The sequence below is a fragment of the Lepidothrix coronata genome, unplaced genomic scaffold (assembly GCF_001604755.1).
Source record: "Lepidothrix coronata isolate B3197 unplaced genomic scaffold, Lepidothrix_coronata-1.0 Scaffold79, whole genome shotgun sequence".
NCBI classification, from domain to species: domain Eukaryota; kingdom Metazoa; phylum Chordata; class Aves; order Passeriformes; family Pipridae; genus Lepidothrix; species Lepidothrix coronata.
This window is the reverse complement of record NW_016690259.1, coordinates 1,970,390-1,997,921: the sequence shown is the minus strand read 5'-3', so window position 1 is coordinate 1,997,921 and position 27,532 is coordinate 1,970,390. Positions and strand designations below refer to the sequence as shown.

The 27,532-nt window shown below is 41.3% G+C and overlaps 1 protein-coding gene across 3 annotated transcripts in view; it reads right to left on the bottom strand.

The window, feature by feature from the left end:
• Window positions 1-27,532, bottom strand: part of NR3C2 (nuclear receptor subfamily 3 group C member 2) — a 208,653-nt gene that overhangs the window by 7,401 nt on the left and 173,720 nt on the right. For 2 of the 3 annotated variants that reach the window (XM_017820117.1, XM_017820116.1), the window contains 3 exons: window positions 27,216-27,360; window positions 10,040-10,170; window positions 5,621-5,778 (listed from right to left, as the gene is read on the bottom strand). In XM_017820117.1, coding sequence (XP_017675606.1) covers window positions 5,621-5,778; window positions 10,040-10,170; window positions 27,216-27,360 — 434 coding nt within the window. The remainder of the gene's footprint in view (window positions 1-5,620; window positions 5,779-10,039; window positions 10,171-27,215; window positions 27,361-27,532) is intronic. The other variant, XM_017820118.1, reaches the window with a different exon arrangement.

Genomic DNA, 27,532 nt, shown 5'->3' with positions numbered 1-27,532 from the left:
TGACCTTTGAGAACTTGCAGAATTTTTAGAGCAAAAAGAAGTTATTTTAGTTTGGAAATCTCACCATGCCTCTGCATTTCCAGAAATGGTTAGAACTGTTGGATTTGCAAGGGTGCACATTTCTGTGCTTAGTTTTCCGACTTCAAATTCTCTCAGAATCTCTAAGTGAGGTATGAAAGCCCACAGTCACTTCTCTATCAGGAGCATCTTTGTGATTAAGCCTACTGAGACTGCAATTAAGACAGCACTAGGGTAACAACACAATGCTGAGTAATTTCTTCCTATTATTAGCTACAGCTATTACTGTAAGAAACCTCAGTGTTCTCCTTTATATATATATTTAAAAAAACCACTTTAAAACCTTTTTTTGTCCCTTTCACGAATGGGTCTCTGCCCACCCAGCTCTTTGCTCACCCAGCAAAGAGACCTTGGTGAGTTTGGGACTATTGTCACTTCCTGCTATTTCCCCTCTGTGCAGTGGATACAAAGCTCCTGATTTAACAACCAGGTTAAGGAAAAACACTGCCAACCAGGTCTTGATTATTCCCTTACCACTATGTTCCTTTTTGCTCCTAGTCCTATGAAAATCCCATGATGTAAATTAATTATTACTCTGACGACTCATGAATAAAGTTATTCCCCCCTGGGATGGCTCCCAGGCTGATTCTCAGAAGTAACTATGTCCTTTGTTGCCCACAGTGGCCAATTCCTAGGTGCCTATGAAATCTTTAACCCAAGAGTAAAACTTTCCACAAATACAGGGAACACAAGGTAAGACCAAGGGGTGAAGTCTGATCACACCTATCCGGTGTATTTACCTCATGCTAGCAAGGAGTAAAAGGTGGATAAAATGCATATGGATTAGGGACTAACAGTATCTGACCAGAGGAAGTGTGAACACTAGTTCTGCCTGGACAGTTCCTCTGATTGAGGAACTGCACTCATGTCTTCGAGTTCTCTTCATACACACTTGCACACTGAAACCATAGCACTTGACACCTGGACATGACATGAGGGAACCTGAGTTAAACTCATTTTGTATGCCTAGAGGATGCTTGCAAACCCAGAGCATCACACACCAGTGAAGCATCCTCAGCCCTTGGCCGAGGCACATTTTGAACCAAGTCTCCCTTGCTCTTCTATCAACAGTAGCAGGGTTCTGCCCTTCTCCAACAAACACCTATTAACATGAAGGAAAAAAGATCCAACCATCACAAACAGAGCAAGAAGCCTCTCAGAGTAGCTTCTGTCTACATTAGGGAGCTGGGAATCAATTTCTTACTTAACAGATGCACATTAGCTGCTGCAATACACACCTCGCACACTCCTACATTGCTGCTGCTCTGCTAGGAGCCACACTGGGAGTAGGGACTGGATCTGTCCTCTGAATAAACAGAGAAAATGCTCACCCTGAGAATTCAGGCACTGAGACTAAAACAAGGTTCCAAACAGCTCATCATCTGTGGGACACAACTTCAGCAAATCAGTAGCAGAAGTAAGTGCACCCAAAGGTGCTGGTGACAGCCGAGGGGCTCATCTGCAGCTTCCTATCTGCAGGATTAGGCACCTGCAGAGGCACATTTGCATCCAGCACAGCATGCCTTGCAAACCTGCCCCTCGAGGATCCATGCCCTTCTTCCCACTGTCAGCTTTTTCAGGGAGTGAAATCCTGGCGCTCTCAGCCTATGGAAAGATCTACCTCAGCTATAAAGTATTCCCTTCAGGAACCATAAAAAATTAATTATTCAGCAGCATGAGCCTTAAAGAATTTATTTTTGTTTGGCAGAAAATGTCAACAAGCGAATGACAGCGCAGGGTGCTGCCTTGCCAAGACAAGGGGAAGGTTCACATTAGGGTTTAATGTCATGGCATCGAAACAAAAGCCCTCTTCACTCAAAGTCTGTTTAGTATCAGCCAGATTGAAACCAAATTCAGCTTTTGTTCTGCAAACTGCCTAACCATACACTATGGTCTCTATATGAAATGAGGCTTGCCATGCAAGATACAACCCTCCCTGCCAAAGCTAACAGGAGATGCTGAGGAGGATCCAAATGAAGTTTCTGATACCATGTGCAGTACATCTGTTTCTAATGTTCCTGCATGCCGTTTGTCTGATCCCATAAGGCAGTTCACCTACATCCAAGTGCTGCATATGCATCTCTCCCCAAAATGCCCATGGCCATTCATGGGCACAAGACCGAAACCTTTATGTTCTGGGTAGAGAGGTGGGTTGTCCTTGCTACACTGCGGTTCTTTAACACATAAGGCTGCTTTGGGAAATGATGCACGTGAGCCAGCCACAGTGGTAAGAAATACAATCACTACAAGAAGGAAACACGGCATCACTAAATCATTAAGGTTGGGAGAGACCTCAAAGATCATCAAGTCCAACCGCTAACCCAGCACTGCCAGCTCCACCACTAAACCATGTCCGTCAGTGCCACATCTGCGTGTTTTCTGAACACTTCCAGGGATGGTATGTTGATTGCCTTGCTGCCCTCAGTGCTCCCAGAAGCTACTCATGCTGGGGTCCAACCACACAATCAACGCTGAGCCACAGCACAATAGCAAGTAAACAGCAACACCCTCCTCCTCTCTGTCACCTCGCGCCGAGGGAGAGGAAGGGCACACTGTGCAACTGGACAGACGCTGTCAGCCTGTGCCTGCTGTATCAGCAACCACTGCTTCCACACTGCATCGTGCAAATAAAGAGCATTTTGGGGCAGGGCAGCAGTGACACAGATGCCAGGGCTCCTAGGGGCGAGCACAGGTGTGCACACACACGTGCGCTAAACCCTGTTCATCTTGTCTGCTCGGGATGGGTTTCGATCTCTTATATTTCGGTTGCACTTTTGGTGCCTTGAGGCTTTATGGATCATTAAATAAAGTTGCTGATGTTTTAAAATACTTAAGTGCCTAGACCTGGCCTTCTTGAAAATGTCTGTTTTTCCTCAGCTCGGCACTTTTCTACCTGCACATATGTTCACTGCGTGGATGAGTGATTTAGTATACTGAGCAATGTAAAATAAAACCATCTTGTTTGGGTTTCTTTTTCTTCCTCATATTATATAAGCCAAGCATACTGTTATTTCCATGCACTTTGTTTCACATAGTCCTCAGAAAGACTACTCAAAAATGAGGTCGATGAAAGCAAGTGTGAAGGTGCAAAGGAGAAGGTTTTTTTATTGTTTGTCGCTACACTCAGGTAAAGAGAATTACACGAGTGATGAGAAGCTGCTCTGCTCTGATGGAAAAGCTGGATGCAGCAGGAGGGTTGAGCATGCATGAATTCTGCACCAGTCAGTCCCTTCAGGCTTGCCCTGCAAATGCCAATGCTGTGGCCACAGCAGCATGTAAACATGGGACCCTCAGCTCCAGCTAGATTGCTCAGCACCAAATATATACTGATCCTCTAAAATTATAATGGAGTAAGTTAAAAATACATAGGTGACAGCTGAAAACACACTCCTCCTGTACAAAGGAACCGAGAAGCATTTGCATTTACATCAATTGAACGGAGAAATTCTGCACTAACAGGCAGTGGGGAGAGAATAATAATTCTCACTTCTCATTAATATTATTGCTACTCTAAATTTATTCTGATGGATTTCAAAACCAAAAAAAGCCAAAAATCAGTTTTAAAGAGAAAAAATAAACAAGTGCCTTTGTTGAACAAGTCTCCAGCATCGTCTCTGAAAGGAAGCACTGTTGTGCAGACAACCAGCCTTTTTAACGGAGAATGCTGACAATGGGACTTTCTTTAAAAAGTCCTTTGAAACAAAGTGCTCTATTAAAACAAAAGTAATGTAAAAATAGCTTAATTAAAAATTAAATAAAATGCAGGAGCAGTCTGCTTCCTCTGGTTAGTTCAGCTCCCAATGGTTAATGCTGTGTTTTGGAAAATGTCTGTAGGACACGGTAGCATTCTCAGTAAGCACAAGCCTGTCATCCAGTCACCTTAACCTCACAAACACACCCATTGCAATAACGAATTACAGACACTGCCTATCCTGAAGAGGATTAGAAAACTTCATAAATGCAGGGGTTTGTTATGCTGCCTCCAGGTTCAGATGTGAATTCTTGCAAACGATTTTATCACTGACCCCTTTTCTTTCCACTAAAACACTACAACTTCCTTTGCTGGCACCGAGCAAGTGAAACCTGATCTCTGAAGAATGAGCTATTACTGCAGTACTAATAATACTCTCCCTGCCTCCCACTAAGATTTGCAATGTTTTAATGAACAACAGAACAATATTTGAAAAATAATTCCATATGTACATTCTGTAAACAGACCTCAGGCTCTAAAACTGCATTGACCTGAAGTGCACTGTACTGTACCGTCTCTACAAAATGAAATTTAAGTCAAGTACAAAGAAATACATTTATAAGCAGTAGGTTATTTGTGCAGTAGGTTTTTCATGCAGAAAAGTTCCTTCCCCGCCCACCCAGGGTGGAGTGGGACAGTCTTCCCTTTTGCTGCAGTTTACCATTTTTTACTAGGAGGTGATCACCATGCTTGCAGGGCTTCAGCCTCTGCTCACAGGAGCCCTCCTCTCATGCACCCAAACACAACTAAAGGTCACATTCACTGGCCCCAGGAGTCTCCTGTCACTTGCTGCACGGTGGCACAGCTTCAGAGAGGATGGGTGCCAGCCCTGCTGGCCCAGGCAATGGGCTGGTCCCCAGGGCACTCTCAGGGGGCACTGGGAAAACCCCTCAGCCTGGGGAGACCATAGCACCTGGGTCCTCTATGGGGACTGCACAGAGTCCTGCTGCTGCTCAAAGCACCTGGAAAGGTAAATCTTTGCCCTTACCTGGCTAGAACCAGGTTGCTCCCTACTAAACAGCTCAACATTATGAATATCCCTTCTGAAATCACGAGCTGGTTCCATGCATCTGCCACAGCCCCTCAGAGTCACTCTGGGAGGAGGCATCAACAGCTGGGGTGCTTTGAGACTAAAGCTTTTGTTTCCCATGTCATTCACCACATCTCACACCTGGCACATGTAAAACAAGCACCTCGCACTGGAATGAGGCAGAGCAGAGTAGAAATAACCTAACAAGGAATCTTGTACTTGAAAAACTTAAATAAAGCTTCAAATACCCAAGATGGCTTCAAGATCTTAATACACCTTTTAAAGTCATCCTTATTACAATCCCAGCTGTAAAAGATGACCAAATTAAATTAACATTTGTTAGCACATCAGGCATGTGAGATGCGTGACACTAATCCGGCACCTTTCTCTGGGAAGCGACTCACGGATACTCCACGTGGCGCACTCGCGCTGTGTCCAAGAGGATCACAGCTCACGTCACCTCTCCTGCTGCACAGCCTGTGGCCCCACCAACAGCTCTGACCTTATGTGAATCATTGGAGGAACACACCACCATTTAACTGAGGAGAAGGCGTCAGGACCCAGCCCTTAATGACTTATATCTTCTTATTTTACTTGGCACTTGTCCTTAAATTCATCTAACAACTTCTCTCAGATGTTCCTTTAAAAAGAATTTCACTTTTTTCTTCCTTATCAGTTAACACAGTCAAAGACTACTGGTTTACCTTAATGGAGAGATTTTTTGCTTAACTTTTCTGCACTCCCTGAGGAGTTATACTTACATCATGCATGGAGTCAAGAAGTTTAGTCAGTTGGTAGAATCTCTGCCAGCTTTGCCCAGAGTTACTTGGACATTTAGTTACCATCTTCTTTAGTTCTTTAATGTAATTTGCCCTCATTTCTTCAAATGCAGCTTGGCTTTTGAGACCATCCTTGGGAACTGTCATTGAAAAGACAGTCTTAAATTAATATTAACTGCATTGCTTATTCTTTTGATGTGCATACTTAAACAGTTACACAAGTTAATGGATGAAGGAATTAAATCTTTAAGCAAAGTCCATAATTTTATAGACACTGGTAAGGGAGCAACAACATCATACAGATTTTCAAGCGATTCAGGCATCCTCTCCAGATGTGTGATTGCAGAAGCTGTGGCAGAGGACAAGATAATATCTCAGAAATATGACACATGCTAACCTCATGTCTGAACTGTTTTTAATACAATCCAACCACATAAAAAAGGCAGATGGATCAAGGATATTTTTTTTAAAAGTTGAAGACGTGATTTATCATTCTTGAATGATTCCCCACACTTGGCAGAGGAGGAGAAAGTACAGAACTACAGCTGTTATCTGCAGAAACGCTAGACCAAGTGACACATTTTTAAGCCATCAAGTAAGATCTAAAATTTCTTTGAATGTTAGCAAGCATCTGTGTACCACCTAGAACAAACAGAGTCATTATTCTGCACAGAACAGAAGACTGTTTTCCAAACAGGCATCCTGACCCAGTGTTTGACCACAACATACAGTTGCAAGCATTTGTAGTGTCCTAATGAAGTTTCCATCTGCCAGAGGGAGATGGAATCAGGATCAGGGAATCATCATTTCACAGAAGGGCTAAAAGTACAGTTTTCTGATACTTTTTACTGTGACTGATGTCAGCAAGGCTAATTACAAAAGCAGGCTGCAAATACTGTTGCACTCCAGCAGGTTCTGCCCCAAATAGAAATGGCTTATTAGGATCAGATCCTTATGAAAATCCCAAAGAGGTTATTTATAACATTACTCAATATGTTCTGGTGTTTAGTATCTGAATTGGTTGAACACTGCTTGACCATGGGATGTTTTTTTCTCTGTATTTCCCAATGGTAGTCCACTGAAAGAAGATATAATACTACACTGTAACAGGAATGAGTTTACTTCCTAAGCAAGCCAGAAAACTCATGTCAAAATAAGCTAAATGGGAAGTTATCTATGAAAAAAGCAAAGAAAAAAAAAGGTGATCTTCCAATTTAGCTTATCCTGACTTAACATCTTGACAGAAATCATCTTGTTCATCCATTCCCTTCTCTTTGCGATCCCGTTAACTGCCCTCTATCCCACTGAAACCACATTATAAGCATGTAACAACCACCCAAACAGCTCCAGAGCTGAAGCTTTAAGAAAAAGCATCAATATCTCCCAGAGCAATTTAGCAATGCAAAACAAGGAGGAGCTGTACCACCATAAGAACAGCAAGGACTTGAGACCATCAAGTGCTGGAAGGGGGCACAAGGAAGAATCTTTAGAAAAAGCCTAGGAGATAATACACCATTCTGACTACTTCTGGGTAAATATTATATATTTATATTATATAATAACAATATAAACACTGTATATTCATATTAAATGAACAAAATATTTAATTTTTAAATTATAGATGCAAACAGCTGACAGATAAAAGAAACTGTCTGGAACAAATCTATACATTCAGTTCAAGTTGGATGAATACAGAGGCACCCATCAAGATGACTAAAGCCAACAGGCCCTTAAAATGCTTTTCAGAATGAACAGTGGGAATTATGGTAGGTCCAAATAAACTTTGAAAACGTCAACATGGGCTTTACAGTTCCTTTAATATTTACAGGCCTGTATTCCTACATGCTGCTTAAAGACTGTCAGAACCACTCTTTCTTTGTCTACTACTATGTATTTTACTGTTCTGTCTGAAAATTATTATACCATCACCCCAGCCAGATTATTAAGAAAGAAAGAAAGACCACAAATAAAGAGAACTCAAGCAAAACATGAAATTCTGGAGATTTGCCCAGTGTTTCTGATTTTACTTATTAAATGCAGCGATGCTGTTGGCAAGCTCCCAAAATCTATGGTCTGTGGAAAGCAAGAAAACAATTGAGTTGTAATGTGTGGTTTCTTCCACATGTAAATGGAGTGAAACTTCCTTGATGTGGTCGCCATGAAAGTTTCAGAATAACCTGTACTCTGCTCATCACATGATTCAACAAAAAAAATTAAATGAAAACAAACCTGGTGTTTTCTGTCATAAGACTGTACAAAGGTGCAATCGTTCAAAAACAGGTTTGCTGCCCTTCACATGACACTTTCTGGGTTTTGTTACTGTCTTCATTTCCATTTCATTCTTCTCTCTCTCTCTCATAAATATCCTGATTCTCTCAAAACAAACTATTTTTAGCAGGTTTTCTAGTGACCGTGGTGTATGTTTCAAAGGGACCCAGCTCACTGATGTTAATTGGCCAGGTTGATCTCGCCTAACAGATTCTTGCAATAACTCATTAGTTTATACTCTCAGGAGGGTAGAATAATAAATACCTAGCTTAAAGACACTTTGCTACATTTTTAGAATGCCTTCAGGTTCTTTTTCTAAAGATTCTCCCCCTTTAGGGTTGATTAAAAAGTTGCAGAGGCAGATCTCCAATCCAGACACTCTCTCAGGAACGTTTTGGGAGCCAACCCCCCTGAGCACATCCACGTTAAGCACTGCTAGTTGCTTCTGAAAAGACCCCGAGTGGCAATCTTTAAAAAAGCCCACTTACCCCTCAGGGCAACAACCCTGGAGTGTATCAACTCCCCACTGTTCCTGTTTCACTGGCAGACCATCTCCTCCACCCCTTGGTGGAGTGGGACCCGGAGGTCAGGTTCTGTGGGCCAGGACAGAAAGTGCTCCCCAACCAGCAGTGTCTCTCCCCATCCCAGCGAGCTGGAACAGCTTCAATCAGAAGGAGGGAGGGAGACAGCTGGGCCCAAAAAACTTACAGCTCCAAGAGGTTTCTGTTAGCTGATGGAAATTCCCTCCAGCATGGACAGGAACTGCGGCTTCACGACCTCCCTCAAGGGCAGGTACTTTAACCACAGAGCTACCAGCTCGATGGGATGGGCAAAAGGCACTGTGGGGAGGGAGAAAGTGCCCGTCCCAGCACCTCACCCAAAGCTACTCAGTTTTGCTGGATGCTGCAAATCCCTTTGTAGGCACCAAATTATTCCTGCAGCCAACATGCCTATGCCATGGATGGGGACTTGGGAGGCTCCTGGGTGCCTAAATCTGCCACTGCACCCGTCTGCTCTGGTTTCTAGTGGTTTCAGCGATGGGCACTGGCCAGTGCTGCACAACTCATGCCTCCCGCTTGCCATTTGCTTCTTCCCTCATCTCTGGCAGCAGGTGATGGGAGAAGGCAGCGGGATCTCAGAGAGCTCCACTCACCACCAAACAGGGAGGTGCTCTGTGCAACGTGAGCCCTGGCAGCCCCTGGCCCCCGTGTCCCGCTGCTGACAGCTTGTGAATGAAGGTCAGAATAAGCGCAGTGGCCCCTTTATCTCCTGCTGCTCCTCCTCTCCTCCAGCCTCCTACTGTCAGGGGAATTCTTCCCTGGTGAGTTCACTGAAGTGACATCACGAACGTCTGCCCATCAAACTGATGTGTTAGCTCATCATGATGTCACCAAGTGGATCCCACAAAAAGGAACATGGTTCTACAGAGAAAAGTTTGTTTATAAGTAACTGGCTTTTTCATCAAGACTGATGGAAAAGTAATGTACTAACTGCCTGTATATTTGTACAATTGTACTGGGACAGGAGTTTTTCAATATTTTCGGTAAGATAAGACCAAGAGACATGCTAATTACTACATGGTGCTGTAACAAACACCAAGATGTAATTTTGTACCTTAAAATTCCAAGCAGGACGCTCAAGAAAAAAATAAAGCAGGTACTGTCATTTGTTAAACTTTCAGAAGCCTGTAGAAGAGCTTACCATTCTAAAATCACTTGGCATTACAAAATCACCTGCTCTGCCGAACTGGCAATGTACATCTTTCGATCTTGAAGGTAATGCAAAGTCAGCTAAACTTTGGTGGCTTTGAATGTTGAGCAGGGATTTTGCCTCAGTCCCCACAGCTGTAGCACTTTCTTGGCATGTCTGGTCTACTCATGTGGTTCCCCTAAGGAGCAGAGGGCCAAAGTCCCGTGCCTGTCCACTCCTGTCCCTCCAACGTGTGTGACACATTCAAATTGCAAAGACACTTCCCGTGCTAACTGCAGATAAACCCCAAGACATAAACCTAGGCTTATTCCTGCGGCTCAGCTGGAAACAGTTCGGCTCTTTTATCACATAAGTTAAAATCACTGCATCTCTGTGAACTGGAATACTTTCAAGTATTCCCATGTAATCACGAATCCAACTTACCTGTGCTCAACAGCAGCAAAACTTTCATTATAGTGTACTCCTCAAAGCTGAGCTGCAAGCGGACAAACTGCAGACTGATCTGGTGCATCCCTTGGCACAGTTCAAACATCGCAGACTGGCGCATCCGCTCCCTGCAAAGAAAGAGAAACAAAACCCAGAGGATAAATACGGGAGAGCACAACACGCGTGGGGGAGGCCACGCACGAGGAAAGTGAGGTGTGACCTAGAAACCAAGAGCTGATCACACAGAGGTCAGGAGGAGACACCGTAAAGGAGTTGAGGAACACGGAGTAGAAGCTGGAGCCCTGCCATCCCCAGAGGGCTGCCTGGTCCCTGTGCCCCCAGTGCCTGTGAAGTTTGGGAGACCTGGGCATCACCTTGCTCCTACACCATGTGCAATGCTGTAGGAGTTCACTTCACTACCCAGCAGACCAAAGGCAACATTAACACCCACTCCCCTAAAAGGAACAGCAACACATGTAATTTGAGTTTTATACACTGTTGATGTCAATGAACAGGCAAAAATGTTTTAAAATGCATTTGAATTGTCAGTGCTTGTGCAGCTCTGCTCTGGCTGATGGAAACATGCCTGCTGAAGAGGTCAGAAGTGGTGCAACAGAGGAACCTACACCCAGTGCATACATGTTCTAAATGATACACTCTCCCATCAGTTGACATATCTTGTTCAAACTGAACAAACTGAAATATTCAAAACTAATGGGTATTTTTTTCCAAAATAATAATCTAAAATAATATGGAATAAAGGAGTATGTAAGACAAGAAAATCGTTTATTAACACAGACTTTTGCCTGTTAAATCACAAAATAATTAGGATACATAACTTGTATCCAGGTAACTTTTTTTTTCTTTAAATTTATTTTCATAAATTTAGCTTCAGACTTCATCTCTCTTCTCTGACATAATCCTAGGCTAACCTATCCTGCCAAAGTTTCGGGCAGAATTAGTTAGAATTTTTGCTAAAATTCTAAAGCTGCCACCCCAATCCACAACAACTACAGCAACCAGTCAATGAGAATTGCCCATCTAAACTGAAACTGTGATACATACATATCAATCTATCTATCTATCTATCTATCTGTCTGGGTACTTAGATGAGGTGCTATAATTGTTCATTGACCACCACTTTTTTTTTTTTAATTTCTCAAAACCAATTGTCTATATTCTAACATTTTTTTCACATAATTGGGGAATTGGATGGAATTGGATGAAGTTCAGCTCATTATTTTAACCAAGCAACTGCCTTTTCAAATATACAAATTGGCTCGTGAAAGAGAAGAATCATACTGTGTGCAAACAAAGACTGACATAATCTTCCTGGTGTTTCATTTCACTACTGCCAGAGCAGATTTTATTTTCCTCCTTAATACTAATAAAGTGGACTCCCCATTGTTATATGGGTTCTGCACTTTTACCCTGCTCCACCCTTTTTCTTGAGACTAAGAACTTCCAGCTTTTTTTTTTTAATTTAATATAGTAGCTGTAATGCCATATGTACTTGCTTTTATCATGCATCATGGACTGCACGGAAGAAAATGAATAGAAAATAGTCTTTGAATGCTTTGGATGCTGGCCGAAATGCCACTTGGTGCTCTGTTTGAGAGACTGGATGCACACAAGCCCAGAGAGTCTCAGTGCCTGTGGTGTCATATAAACAGAGTGACCCAGAGTAACTGGCACTGGATGGAACAGAAAAGGATTTGCAAAATTAAAAGACACCAGATACACATAACATGGGCATTTCTGAAGCTGCTGTGCCCAGGGGCCTGCTCCAGCCCCAGGTCTGCCAAGGGTTGTGGGCACAGCAGCACCTGGATCTCTCATGGTGTGTGGATGTGCCCTTAGGATGGGAGGGCCAGGGCACCAGGGATGGGGGCTCCTTCTCATTTGGCCACTGCATGACAGCCCAACCCCACTGGGGACATTCCCCTAAACCAGCCCCAGGTCCTCCTGCCTGACAGGCTGTTATTGCCCAGAGACCAAATGGTTGCAGCCACCTCTGAGCTGACCCCAAAGACAGCTGGGGAAAAGGGCCCTGAAAAACCCCAGAGAGTGATCTCCCTCCCGCTCCTCCTCCTTCCCTCCCTCTTCTTAGACTGACTAAATCCAGATCTAGGACACAGGTAAAAGTGGCTTTTAACTGACCTCTCCCAGGAGGTTAAGAGGGATACATACTGAAAGGCAAATGATTAATAATGAATGCTTGTATTTTAAAAAATAAATTTTAAGGTATATCTCAGGCTGCCAAAGACAGAAGGATTCAAAATAAGAACAGTCTATTACATCCATCCTTACTTTTGCAGGACACCAGGGTTAGTTTCTCCAGCCTCAGAACACAAAGCTGCTGCCACCATCCCTATCTGTGTTTGACCTCCACAGAGAGGAGAAGCGCCAGACCTTTCATCAGATACCACAAACCACACAGCAAATAAAATGAAACATTCTGATGCTTTGTCTCTGATTTCTCATGCTTTTACTAAACAGTGTGGCTAAACAGTCTCTGTGAGAGCCAACATAAAAGTATTCTGACTCAAAACCTTTTTTTATACTGCATTGCACTTTTTTGACATTTTACTTTTTCTACCTTATGTTTTTATTTGCACTTGTTTTGCTTTTATATGACTGCCTAGACAGAAGAATTTCAGTAATAGGGTTTTTTTGGCTAGTTATTTTTCTGTCTACCTTTAAAATATTCAATCTTTCATCTACTTACAAATATTGATCTCTAGGTTACCCTCAAGGAAAACCTGATGGCATTGTTAGTAGTGAGATAAAATTATACACAGAACAAGTTACTTTGTGGTTTGTTTAATGTACAGAAAACTTGTAATTTCAAATCAGTTTCCCTCTTGAAAAATCAATTCAGTTGATTTATTACTTATTTACAAATTATTACTAACTATAAATTACGTTAGTTAATTCATGACTCTGTTTAGGGCAAAATAAGCATTTTGTGGGAGTTCACAGTACTCAACTTTGCATTTGATTTTTAACCCACACTGTGTAAAATAAGAGGGTACAGAGCTTTTGAAAAATTCAGATGCTGACATCACAGATACCCCAATACCATGAGAGCAACAACAAAAATAAAGCAATAGAATATGTTAAAAGAGAAGCAGCCCAGAGAAATTAAGGGATGTCAACGTAACACGAACAAAGTTATATCTTCCTTCCCAAATGCATCATCTAAGAATAAATATCATCAAGTCATCGCAAATGCCATTACCATCACAGGGAAAAATTAAAACAATCTTCTATGTTGTCTTCCCCATTACCTTTTTTTTTTTTAAAAAAAAAAAAAAGAGGAGGGAAAAACAAAAAGGCAAAACCCAACTAACCAAACCCAGTCCTGCCTCTGACACAACATCTAAACTTCTCAACATCGAAAACGGAGAATATGAAGACCTGGAATATAAGGGTATGTATCTTTATGGGGACATTTAAGAAGGTAAGTACATTTAAGTAATAAAAGGCATGGAGCCAAAGCTCTGAATCCGCTACGTGGATACGCATTCAAAAGTGGTGTCATTAGCTCAGTTTAGCTTAATCCTCCTTCATAATAATACGCTTTAAACTTTACACCTTAAGTTAATCCATCTTAAGTTCCCCAAGTGTCTCCTTACAGGCTTAATTTAATGCCTGGCTCACATTCTGTCTGACCTTTCCTGCAGCCCTGTGGATGGGCAGAGCAGCTGCCACCAGCCCAATCCCCCCAGTTACTGCTCTGCCCAATTCCCACCTGCTCCTGCACAGCCTCTCTGACCATGGGAACCTTGTATTAACTGGTCACTGATTTGCTCATCACATCCCCACTGCTGCTGCATTTTCCCCCTTTCCCTCAGGAGGAGACAAGGTGGGCACTTCTGCTGGCAAAGCCTTCCAAGGCACCTCCACCTTGGTGGGAAGAGAGGTTTTGTTCCTGCTGTTGAGTTTCTCTCCATGAACTGCACCAGACACGTTCCTAGTTGAGAGACTCCCTCGTACTTTCCCTGGTCTTTTCTTTCTCCCCACTTGATCTGGGATCTTCCCCTCACCCCATGTGAACTTTACATCCTCACCTCTCTCATTTCTGCCATCAAATTGACTCCAGATCTCCAATCCTCCTTTCATGGGCAGGCTGCATGGAGACCAGCTCTGTGGTACCAGCCCAATGCCTCACCCTGTTTCATTCTCAAGATGTAATCACTGAGAACTGAATACATGGATGAAAAAGTGGCAGACCAACCCAGCTCCTCCTGCTCCCCTGCTCTGTGCATGAGTGACGAGACAAATGGCTTGAGCACCTGGCTGGTATGGAACTGATGATTCACATCACCAAGGGATGAGCCACTCAACTACAACAGATATGTAAGGAGTTGAGCAGTCACACCGTAAGAGGAGGGAAGGTTTGAGGAAACTATTTAAGACAAGGCATCCTAAATACCAAAACAGCCTTATATCTCATTAATACCCTTATGTGACCTCCATGGAAACCAAACAGCCACATCAAAAACTGTGGAACTAAAGGCATGCTGAATAGAAACAACTTGCTATGACTAAGTAAATTATCATTTATGAAGTCATCACAAAGTCTAGTATCGTAAATCTCCGTGTTGAGGGTGGAAACTGCAACGCCACTGACCATAACCAAGAAGAGGAACCCATGCATCAAGAAATATTCACTGACAGGCGAAACTCAGCCCCAAACCAAACGTGATACTATGTTTTATTTACTTTCTCATGGATACTATTCAAAGCTGCAGCACAAGGCATCTTCCTAAATTAGACAGGAAAGCAAAGAAAGGGAAAGCTGTGGTGGGTGTGTTGAAGTTTCATCAGGATTTAAGTGGCTTGCTGATAATCCCAAGAAAAAATGAGCCAAGTCATCCCCTTTCACAGCACCTCAAAGGAACAAACACGCAGCTGACTTAGTCCCTTGGCCTCTGCAGCTCAAAAGACTGAGGAGAAGACCAAGCAAGATTTGTAGCAAAAATCTGATGTCAAAGATATTTTTTGTGTTTTCTGATTTTACACTTTTTACCACTGTAAGAACCAATTTTATAACCAAGAGCCTTTCCTTTGCTAGACTAAAACCTGTATCCATTTGAAGGTTGCCCACCACTTTAATTATTTCAGGGAAATTCATAAAGCACATTGTACTGTAACAAAACCAAAACAAATAACCAATCAAACAAATGCAACCCAACAACAAAACCTGCCAAAGGCCTGAAGGTCAAAACTTGTTTGGAACCCTCAGAAAACAAGTTACGCTTTCCCCCATGCCAAAAGAAGTCAGTTTGAACTTGGCAGAGAGAGGAGCAAAATATCACCAGACACCTTGAGGGCAAGGCAGAGATGCTGTGGATAAAGAGGGAAAAATAGCAGGGACGTGGGATCACAGCATCCCTTGTTCAGCTGCTCGAACCGTCTAATCAGAAAAGCCCTTGGCCTGAATTATCTTACCTGCCTTGAGAGGGCTTCTTTGACTGGAAAAAGTTTTGAGGTTCTTGAGGAAAGAAAAAAAAATAGACATATTATTTTCATAACAATTTACTGTTTCTTGAGGGAGTATTACACTTCAACAGCTCCAACAGGGGCAACAGACACCACCTAGAATAAAACTGAACCAATTCTCCCATGCAAAGGGGTAGTCCCTGCAGTGCTGCATGTTCAGCAGCATTGGGACACACTGTGCATTACACTGCACAATGGACTGTACACAGACACCTGTTTCCCATCTTGAAGCCATTATAAACGCAACCAAAGTCAGCAGTACTGGAGCAGCATCATTAAGTTATTGCACTGATCAAAATCCAAGCAAAAAAACCATGCAGAATTCAGGCAAAATACAATTATGACTTTTCATTCAGTACTTATGTCTTATTCAGCACTTTCTAATCTCTGCTTACTCTGCAAGCCACGGCAGAAAGAGACAAAACATACTCCCTTCAACACATTGCCTTCAACTCTTAAAGCAAAGCTTTAGAGTAATTTCCTTCCAGGAAGGCAAAAATACCTGTTACCTTGCAGCAATGGCAAATGCAGGCACTCAAGCCCGTTGAAATTCATGGCAGTTCTGTCATCAGTTTCTACTGGAGAGAAATTTGGGTCACGTCCATTTTCCCTGCAACTTGTCAGTAAGCCATTAGAAATAAATACCCCGTCTTTGGCACCACCAGCAACCTTTCTTCCTTCTGATAAGGATCATTTAATCCCACAAGCTTCTCCCCAGGTGACAGGGCTGCTGCAGACTGAGGGGTGCGTACCTGGGAGCACCGGCACTACACGTCACAAGGTCACTACAATGACCTTGGCAGGAGAACCTGCCAAACCCAGGACAAAACAGGGACTGGACTTTAGACTACCAATGCTGAACACTGACAGTCAGACAAGGAGGATCATTTCATATTAAAACAGATCTGCAGACATGAGCTAGTATTTTGTGGGCTTTAGCCACCAAAGCAACTGGCAATTTTTGAACTCAATTTGGCAATTTTAAACTGAACTTAAAGGAGTCAAGTCTGAAAATTAGCTTTCTCCCAAGAAAATCCTCATGGTGATCCTAGAGAATACCATCCCAGACAACTAAGAAATTTAGAGCTGCTTTAAGAGTTTCAGCCAAGTGTCCTCCTGTTATATGCCTATCAACAAAGGAATTGGCAGCAGCCCACGGATAATGATTGCCAAAGGAGAGTTTCAGCTCGCAATCACTAACAGAGAACCTGTGCTAAAATCCAACTTAATAATCACCAAGTTATGTAACCCTAAAATCCTAAGCACATCAACAGCAAAAAACCCCCCAAGTATCTGCTGGTATTAACAGTTAATTATGCAGTTAGCTGAATGCTGATACCAAATACTCTCTTTTGATTTGCATTTGTATTTCAAAAGAGACAAACCACAGTTTTAATTAGAAAATACATAATTATGCCTTTACCAAAAAGCTTTTTCAATACCACATTCAATAATAAGTGATGAAAATGTACACATGACAATAAATACTCTGTTTTAAAGTTCATCAGAGAAAGGTATTGACAGCCAGAAAAGGTGCTCATCAGGTATTGTTTTATACATCCATTCTGCCAGGGCTCATTGCCACTTGCAGTGGTTCATCAACAAAATTACTGCTAATTCCACACGCAGAGGCAATTCTCCTCTTACGCCAACAATGCCTCAAAAATCAAGACTTTACTCATGTTGTCACATAGAGCCTGGCATTTTCTGGAAGTCAACTGAGGCATGTCTTCATCTCATACCAGCCTAGAAAAATGACTTCCTCATTTTTCTTTAAATCACATTTAACTCTACAGAGGAAGTAGCAAATCAAAGCATGTGAAAGGCATTTGGAGATGCCAGCAAATAGCTCATCGATGTGTAGAAAGATTAACGCAGCACCATGTTCAGAGAGACACTTGCAAGGAACAAAGCCCTATCCTAATCCTCCTGGCCAAGGACCTCAAGAGAAAGGAAAAGAAACAAGCCTCCCAAAAGGCTTGTGGATGTCCCAAAATCATGCTGAGACAATACTAACAGAGCATAATTATGCCATGTTAAATGTAAAATCACTGGGCAAGTCTTCATGTTAAAGTCATAAAAAGTAACAGTCAAATCCTTTTGAACACATCACAAGCTGGAAACCTGCCAGAACATTCACTGGGCCAACTGATGATCAAGATGAAAAAGAAGTGTTTGAGAAAGATCAGAAGAGTTAAATGAAATCTTTGCATGAGTGCTTTCCATAAAGGAGTCCAGGAAGGCTCTGCACCAGAGCCTTTTCAGTAAGCAAAGTATGAGAACTAGTTTCAGACTAAAGTGTAAGTAAAAAAGGGTTTAGAAAGACCAGAAAAAAAAAAAAAAGCAGTAAAATGAATAGTAATAAATCACCAAGACCAGATGGCATCCATCCACGAGCTGTAAAGCAACTTAAATACGGAACTGCTGAACTACTAACCGTGCTGTGCAGCTTATTGCTTAAATTGCCCTTATAAAAGTCATGGAAGGCGACAAACGTGACTGATTTCTTAAAATGGGTCTGAGAGTGGGAAGGGAGCACTCCAGAGACCAGAGGCTAGTAAGTCTCGTCTCTATATCTAGCAAAACGATTGAAAGAGAAGCATGAATAGATAAATAAATATGCTGTACGGGAAGAAAGTCAGCAGAACTTCGGCAGAGAGAGGTCACGTCTCACGAATCTGTAAGAGCACTCTAACGATAGCACAAGGATGTTCTCGTGGATACAGGCAACGTCTGTACGACGGAAATGCTTTGCACATGCCAGGTCTAGCTGCATCCCACAGCCATATGGGGTGAGACCTAAGCAAACACCAACCCTCTCCTCCTCCTCTCCTCTGCCCTGGTTTCCACACATAGGAAACTGGGGCATGCATTGTGGGTATGGGCTCTAATACCATCTGTCAGTGTGCCAGCACGGGTAATTACTGGTCTAGGACCTGCACACTGCTTTGCATGAAGAGGTATGTGGGGATGCAATCCTGGCAAGGTTGGATTTTAAAGCTATTAAAAAGATCTCCTGAAAGCTCTTAAAGAGAGCTTAGGGATAAGGAGGAGGTCTCTTCAGGGATTATTAGCAGCTTAAAAATAGGAGACTGAGGGTAATAACAAATGGACATCTCCCACAAGTAATGGAGGTTACCAGGGAAGTCTCACAGAGCTCCACGCTGGGGCAAGGACTGAGAACTGTGCTCATATATCACCTGAAAAAAAAAAATCAGACCTATGGAAGTGATAGGGCTTGCTGATGACTCCAGGTGATGAAATCCAGAGCTGCCTGTGAAAGACTGAAAAATCCTGCAAGTCTGTGTGGCTGGCTGACAAAATGGAAGGTGAAAACCACTACATGGACAATGCAGACAGTATAATCACCTCCCATCATACATACAAAACAACAAGATTAACAAACATCACACAATAAAGAGATCTAGGCATAACCTAGGACAGGTTTTTGGGGGCTTCTGCCTTTTGAAAATGTTTGCTCAGTGTTTGTCAAAAAAAAAAAAGTGAAGACGTGAGAGAAGAGTCAAAAGCAAGACAGAATTTGTAATTTTGCTACTGTGTCCACTGCACCCTGAAATCAGCATGTCAGTCTGGTCTCCTCCCAGAATTAATACAATAGGCTGGCAAAAGCACGGAGGAAGAGCTGAGGATGGCCAGGGATTGCAGACAACTGATATACAAGGGAGGATTACACTGACTACCTGATTCTTCAGCTCATAGAAGAAACAACAGGACTTGACGGTGATCTAAGTGACGAACGCCACACATGGGATGAGAAGGATTATATCCACTATTACTACAAACACAGGAATGAAGTGGCACTCCATGAAATTATCAGCCACCTGCTTTAGAAACATCTCCAACAACCAAATATGCATGATTAAACTGCAGAAGCGACTGCCACGGAACATTTTAGATGTCAAGATTATAAATGCATTCGAAAAGTTATTAGGCAAATTCACAGAAGAAAGGTACAAAAGGGTTATTAAGCACAACTGTCCAAATGCAATCTCACATTCAGAAAGTACCCAAATCACTGACTGCTGTAACAGGCAAATGAAGAAGTATCATTTTACCCTTGTCCTGATCTTAAGCTTTCTTTGCAACTGGCCAGTTTAAAGGATGAGAAACTGTGCTAGATGGACCTTTCTTCTAGCAGTTTCCACACTTTTACAGATCTCCTTAAAAATACTTTATCTCCTGTTTTCCCTTACAGTTTCACAGTTTGAACCAAAACACTCTAGAAATTTAGGAAATGTTTAGAGACAGAGGCATTGAAAGGCAGAGACTTTAGAAATTTATGCAAAGAAATCAAATCGATTGCTTTGCCCAACAAATGACCTGCTTACAAAGAAAAAGCAAAATAAAGACTTGGAAAATCTAGCTGAAGCATATTACATCCATTATGTACAGGTATGACAGCAGCTTTTCAAAATTTCCTTCTGTGTCTGCACTATTGTGGGGTGGCCATGTAACAAAATCCTTTCATGTACATCTCTGGATGGGAACTAAGCTGCATTTAATGAAAAAGTAAATAATAGTAACAACATATATAAAAAATTACTGATAAAGATACTTCTTACTGCACTGACAGTTTGTATGAATGCAGTACTCCTCATCAAAATAATATATGCATACAAAAGTCATGCAGGGAGGATCATCAAGGAGTGCTTGATGACCTTTTAACAAGATCAGGGATCACACACAATTTATTAGCAAAGAGCGAACATTGACAACTCCCATCAACCATTGTTCCGGCAGCACTAATTAAAAATGAGGGATTTGGAGACTGCCAGATGAAAGAGATTACAAATATGTACCTAAATTTAGAAACTACAGGATTAACAGATTGCAAAAGAAGCCAAAAGGGTTAACAGTCACCATCCTGCAGAACATAAAAGCAAAAAAGTAATCATTTAAGCAATAAAAAAAGTTACTTATTGGCTTTATCACTATTCACAGATGATCTAAGTAATCATCCCCCCTCAAACCCTCAAGGTATATAAGGTTAAAAAAAAAGCTGTTCTTAAATATTCAGCTTATTTTATTACGTCTATCTTCCTGCTGTTACCATAGAAATCAGAATACCAGGAAGACTTACAGGCTTCAGCACAGAAAGGGCACAGAGAGGCTGCTGCATCCTTGCACTGCCTTATGCAATACCAAATCCTAATGGTCCCAGCTTCCACAAGCATGTATTGTGAGAGAATATTAGAAACGTAATGAAAAGACGATGAGCATTTTATTTACTAATAAAATATACATAGTTATTAAATGTAGATTTAAAAGAAAATCTTAGCTATTCAGCTGAGCTACATCTTAATTCTCACTTTAATTTTATGACTTTCCTCAATGTTAGAAAATCCTCTGCCCATCCACATCCCATGACAACACTACCATAGAAACTTCACAGAAATCCCAATGTACTGAAGCTATTTTCCCTGCCTCTCTCTACCTCATTTGCTCTACAACAACTTTCTTATTTGAAAAATGTATGCTCTGTTTTTCTACTCTATTGCTAATATCAACCTCTGTCTCCTTTTAAATGTTAAAACCTCACACTTGGGACAATTATCAAAAGCATAGCATGAGACATGCTTGAAATACTACACTTTGATTTTACTGGAAGTTAAATCTTGCACTTTAAAGGGTGTATTTATATTAATTTGTAATAAACTTAGTTTGTTAAACTACACTACATACATAGTATGTATTATTTAAAAATATTTGGAGTAGATGATTGAATTTTGTAATGAAAAAATCCATCCCTACTGCACTACAAACTATAATAGCCAGTAATGTCACAATTGCCTGAAATGGAAATAATGAAAGGACAGCCACTTCTGCATTCAAAATCCATGGCCTGAAGCCTCACCTTATCAGTCAAAAACACCAACCAACATATCAATTGGTATATTCTGCTCTTAATGTTTTGTACATAATATTCAGTAAACTGCAGCCTCTACTGAAACCCTTTCACTGTAAAGACTGAGCTGCATATGACTTAATACAACAATTTCAGAGATTGAAAAGAGACATCCAAATGCTTGTGAAAAGCGGTCCCAGTCCCAGTTTTTAGACTCAGCTTTTCAAGTTCACTTCAATACTTTCAGGTACCTCATGCAGTACCTATTGCTGTTCTTATCAGGCAAATCCTCAAGTCCTTGACTAGGGTAAAAAAAAAAACAATGACAGAATAAAGTAGAATGGCCAGGAAATTCAGAACCTGCATACTTATGCACCTATGATTTATTCTTTATGCTGCAGATGACAAATCAAGAAAAATCAAAAGAGAAAGAAAACACACAGCACATTAGTCATTCAGTGCATTTGCAAAATACTGTTGAAATATTGATGCTGTACTTTAATGTACTAAAGAGTCTCAACATGGTGTGTCTCAGCATTACTGAATTCTGCCAGTATCCCACATCATTGCTGTTTTACAGCTAGATAAGGCTGGAATGGTAAATAAGGTAATTTTAGGGTAAATTCTCTAAAAATAGTAAATGATCATGGAATCTTGAGCCTCTTCAGAAGTCCCCAAGGATTCAGAAATCCACAAAGAGATCATGTAAAACTTAAAATCAAAAGATATATCAAGACCTGTGGGGGAACTCTGGGGTCAGGCTGTCCTTTTGGGGTTTTTAAGCCAGCAGAAACCAACACATGCCAAAGAGGAGCAGGGCTTGAGTTTTAACAGTCGTCAGCAATTCCACAGCTGGGTTTTTGCCCAATGGAGAAATAAGAAGTCACCATACCTCTTCCAGTGCAGCTTGCCATGAGGGATGCAGTTTCTGGCTTCCAGCTGGGAGGAGGAGACGTGCTGGGAGCAAAAGCCATGGCTCCAAAGGCAGCCCATGTCCCACTGCTCCCACTGGTTTCCCACGTTGTGGGAGCGAGGATCCCTGCCATTCCATGTCTTGGCTCCTGTCAGGTTTCTGTTGGCAGTGCTGCACTCATAAATGGTTTTTATTCCTTCCTGAGCCTCTGAAAGGTTGCCAGCCAATGCCCTGACTTAATGTATGGGTGGAAGCAGATACCTGGGATGTTGCCACCACTAGCCGGCGGGACAGCAGTGTCTGAGCCCGTTACAACGTGAGCAAGAAGAAGCATCCTTTGCCTTTCTTTGGAATTTAGGTATTTGACTTTTCAACTGCAAAGACAAGCTCCTACTATCGAAAGATTAGATTTCTTCTAGACATGAACTGTCACACCACCTCTTTTCAAAAATGTTGAGGACTTTTCCTTCAAAAGGCCACTAACTTAGCTATTAGTTCACTGATTAATTCATCCAGTAAGGGAAAGACGAATGGAATTCGCAACTAACTTCCCTGCCTTCAAGGACCATATCTTAAAAATCATATTTTAGGCTGTTACCAGTAGTAAACAGTGTATTGTGCATAGTTTCAGTCAGAATCCCTGAAAACAAGGTAGTGTTACAAACCATTTTGTTTTGCTACATCCCTTGCTTTGTTCTTGCACCCATTCCAGGCAGCACCGCTCAGTTTCCTGCTTTCAATTGTGGGTAATTCTACTCATTTAATGCTCTGGACTTAAACTGTCCATGCATATGCCCGCCTCAGGTTGAATTAGATTAGAAAATTTCTGCTAAAGTCTTTGGTTAAGCCTTAAAGAGAAATTTTCTCCCTCCCACGAGTTAAATAAACAACAGACTTTTTTTTCTGTAGGATTTCTGTTACTTTTGCAGTAAGAATCTGAAAAGTCTCAGAGCTCAGGGCTTGAATTAGGGACAGTCTTTTGCCACGTCTTAAGAAAATCTTCCCCATTAATATCCCTCTGTTCTCCCAAATCCCTAGATCCATTCAAGGTAAGGCTTTCTCAACGGCAACAAATGAAGAAAAACACCAATAGTCTCTCACTACATAATCCTGTATCATCCCTACATTTCATCCAACCTGATCAAAGGAGTCACATGAGAAAAATATTATGGGATAGCATAACTTAAGGGTTTGGTTATGGATACATTCTTCAATGCATATGCCCAAAAGGTTTAAACTATGACTTCATGGACCACCTTAATTTTGGAATTTTGCAACTTCCTGAATTTGAGTTTGCACAGCTTTAGGAACATAACTGCAACACCTTTTGAGTGTTATTACATATGCAACAATCATTCTTTAAGAGTGTTTACCCGCCATAGGAATTATGCGGTGTCGTGCATACGACAGTCTTCTTAACGATTTACTGTGGATTAAACCCAAAGCTTGTGCCTACAGAATATTACTTTTGATTGCAACTACTACGCTACAAAAGAAATGGACTAAAAACCCACACATGCCATAACTTACACAAACACAACATAAAATACACTGGTCTGTTTTATGCCTCTTTTCAAGCTGTTTTTAGGCATTTCTGCAACAGGCCGAGCAGCCATTTTCTTATCCCTCAGTTGAAATCTGCACGTTTACTTAAACCCAATTAAATCAATGGAATATATGCCTGATCCATAGAGACAAGCAGTACACTTAATTAGACATGTAGCATGACTAAATGAAGGCGGACAAATATTTCCAGCCTTCCATAAGCCTAACAGGAAATCAAACCACATATGAGTAGGGAGGCATTTTGCACTGTATTTATACAATCAAAGTTACATTTAACAGCTATTAACAACAGGGATCCTCATTTGTTATTTGCCTTGTTTACAGGCCTTCAGAATAAGAAAGAAAATAAGATCATATATCATGGCCTTCCAGAAACATTACGACTTCCTTTTATTCACAGTAGTTAAGAGTAAACGGAAAATTCATTTAACATAAAACAAAGCCACATAATTCTGCTAATGCCAACCTCTACTTTCACTCTTTTTTAACTGTTCATTGAAGAAAATGCTGAACCCTCTGGGGCACTGAGTGTATGCTACTGGCCAGGGACATTCCTGATTTTTTCTTGCATGGAGACGGGAAATGACCTCTGCAGACACAATATAAAGAAATACCAAGAAAATCTTGGCCAGGTGATAACAGAAAGATTACTCACTCAAGCCAGCAGAAGGAAAAGTCACTGTAAAGCATCTCCCTTTCATTCTGCATCAATTAATACAGTCCTAAAATGCTGAGGACAGTAAAACACTCAAAAAGTGGCATGCAGTGAACTTTAGGGAGGTCTGATAAAACCTTGTGGCACAGAAACAGAAGCCAATACTTAGAATTACACATTACATTTCCAAGTTCATGGTACTCAAAAAGTAAGGTAAGGTTAGCCTTCAGCAACTCCAGAGCAAACCCACCCTCAAAGCACTTCACAAACAGTATTATGCTTTTTGCTTATCTGAATGTTTTCTACACTGAGCTGTATTGGCCAACTTGCATAATTCCAGCAATTCTCTTACTTTACTTCAAAACTGGGAAAAGGACTGCATCTCTTGAACTTAGAATCACGACACAGTAGCTTGGGAGGGACCTCTAGAGGTTTCAAGTCCAAATCCTTGCTCACACAGCAGGGCTAATATCAAAGCTGGCACAGGCTTTGCCCAGTAAAGGCTTGGACATCTTCTAAGTCAAAGACTCCAAGGTCCTTCTGGGCACTTGCTCTGCTATTTTGCCATCTCTTTATGAAGTGTCTTCTCCTGCTGCCCAGGAGGTAGTTTGTTGTGCTAGACTTGCAATCAAAAACTCGTTTTTCCACTGAGCACCTCTATAAAGAGCCTGATTTCATCTTTTCTACAACAGCTCCTCCAGAAGCTGAAGATTGCAATTAAATCCCCATTGCACCCAGCACAGTATTCTCCTGGCTGCATGAGCCCAGATCCCTCACTGTCCCAGTCAGCCCCTGACCACCTTGGTCAACCTCCACGGGCTCTGTGCAGTTTCTCAACAACTTCCAAAAACAACTTGGCTGGAGAGCCCAGAACTTGGACTCTAAATGCAGTCCCAAAGACCATCCTGAGTGGCAACATGAGAAACTGAGAACAAATATCAGCTATGATTCCCATCAAGTATGAAACATGAGCAAAATGACAAAAACCCCTCCTATTCCAGCAATGTGGCCATTACTGTTTCGGAGTAAACACTGTTCTCCTACTCTTTTATCTCCAAGGAAATTTCTTGCCCCGATTAGCTACTTCAAAAGCCCCTTTCCCCTTCTCACAGCTCCTGGTAGTTAATTTTTGTCTATTTAGAAGCAACTGCCTTCTGCTCCCTTTGGGAGCTTTGCAATGAGTACATTACTAAATATGTAGAAGGCCAGACCACTACCTTACATATATATATAATTCTGATGTGGGATGTTTTAATTTTGCACTCCATGATGACACTGCATTCCCTTTTTCTAACCTCAACCTCAATATAACTCTGCAGGCACCTCCCTTCCAGGCTTGCAGCAAAAAACTTACAATTGATCTCGACTTCTGGAAGTTGCTTCTATCTGTAGTATCACAAATGCTAGCAATGCACACACTCTTTTGTTTGCAAGCAGGATTGATTTCCCTGTCCAATAAATTTTGACCCCCTGACTGATTTTCTTCAGATGAGGGAAAGCTGCTTTTGTGTTTGAACTTTTAGTCTGCATTTCCCCAGGAGAACTAAACTCTTCAAAGTTCACATTTTCACTTAGCTTTAGCTGCAGATACTATTTTTCTTCTGTGATAATTCTCTAATGTCCAAGTCGTAATGGAGGTGCTTTCAACAAGGAAAATGGCTGACATTACATTTTCAACCACATGCAATGAATCACCAGTCCACCCTCTTAAAAACAAACCAAACCAAAGAATCCTCCTTTGATATTGCTCACTGCTTGGGGACCAATCTCATACTCATTAATTATTTAGGAATTCCTAAATCAAAGACAGACTATTAAGACGGACAGCGACAAAGCATCTTCTCCAAGAAAAAGATTTCAGAATGCTTTAGGGGATTGAGTGGTAAGTTATTTTTTGATAATTTTTTTCCTGGTTTGTTTTTTTTTTTTTCCTTCAAGTACACTCACATCTTATTGATTATGTCTCATTTTTACCTCTAGAAAAAAACCCTCAACCTTCTGGGATAAGCAAATGATGCGACCCTCATTTGACTGCCTGTGTATTCACTTAGATTTTGACTTTACTGTCTTGTAATAAACACTAGGAGAATGGAACAGAAATTAAATTATAGTCATCAAAAGCAAAGCACTAAACACACACAAACTTAAAATATGAAAGAACACATACTCAGACAGAATGTCTGATCCTTCTTTTTGTCTGAATGCATCATAAAAGAAGTTATGTTTCATTACTGAAAAAAACATTTCGGCTTCTTTCATGGTTGCAAAGAAGGGTAATTAAGACTGTCAAGAAAACACATTGAACAGCTGTATATTGTTAACAAAAGCACCATTATATGACTGCACTGAAAAACCCAGTAATTTAAACATTCACATTTCCTAGAAGTTAGACATTTTTCCAAGCTCCAGTAGATACCAAAAAATGTTCTTTCCTATAAATCTTGGTCATGTATCAGTCATATTTCAAGCCAGTAGGATGGTCCTAATTTGAAAACACATCCACATACATAAGGAGAAGTGGATGGCAGTATCAAAGCTTTGGCAACTGAAAAGTGAGTCACTGAAAAAACCCCCAAAATTTAGCTACTTTTTAAGCCTGAAAACCAAATAAAGACAGAGGAAACCTTCCGGCCTGTACCAAAAAGGGCCATTAAGGAATACTTACTCATCGAAGATCAGGTCTGGAGCAAAATAGAGGAACTGGCTGTTTGTGTGTTTGTATGATCTCCAACTCAAGGCAAACGATGACAGACACATCCATGAATACTGAATTAAAGTAATTTGGTCCTCAAGAGGCAAGTTTCTAAATCCTAGAGACGAAAACAGAAAATACCCATAAGCAACAAAGGTTGGTCAAACCATCACTGAATACATTGCTCATTACTCTTCTAGAGTCCACGAACAAGAGCAACACTCCCACAAAGGATACTTCTGAAAAAACAAATATGTAATTTTTCATTCCAGTGACAGAACTCGAAGAGA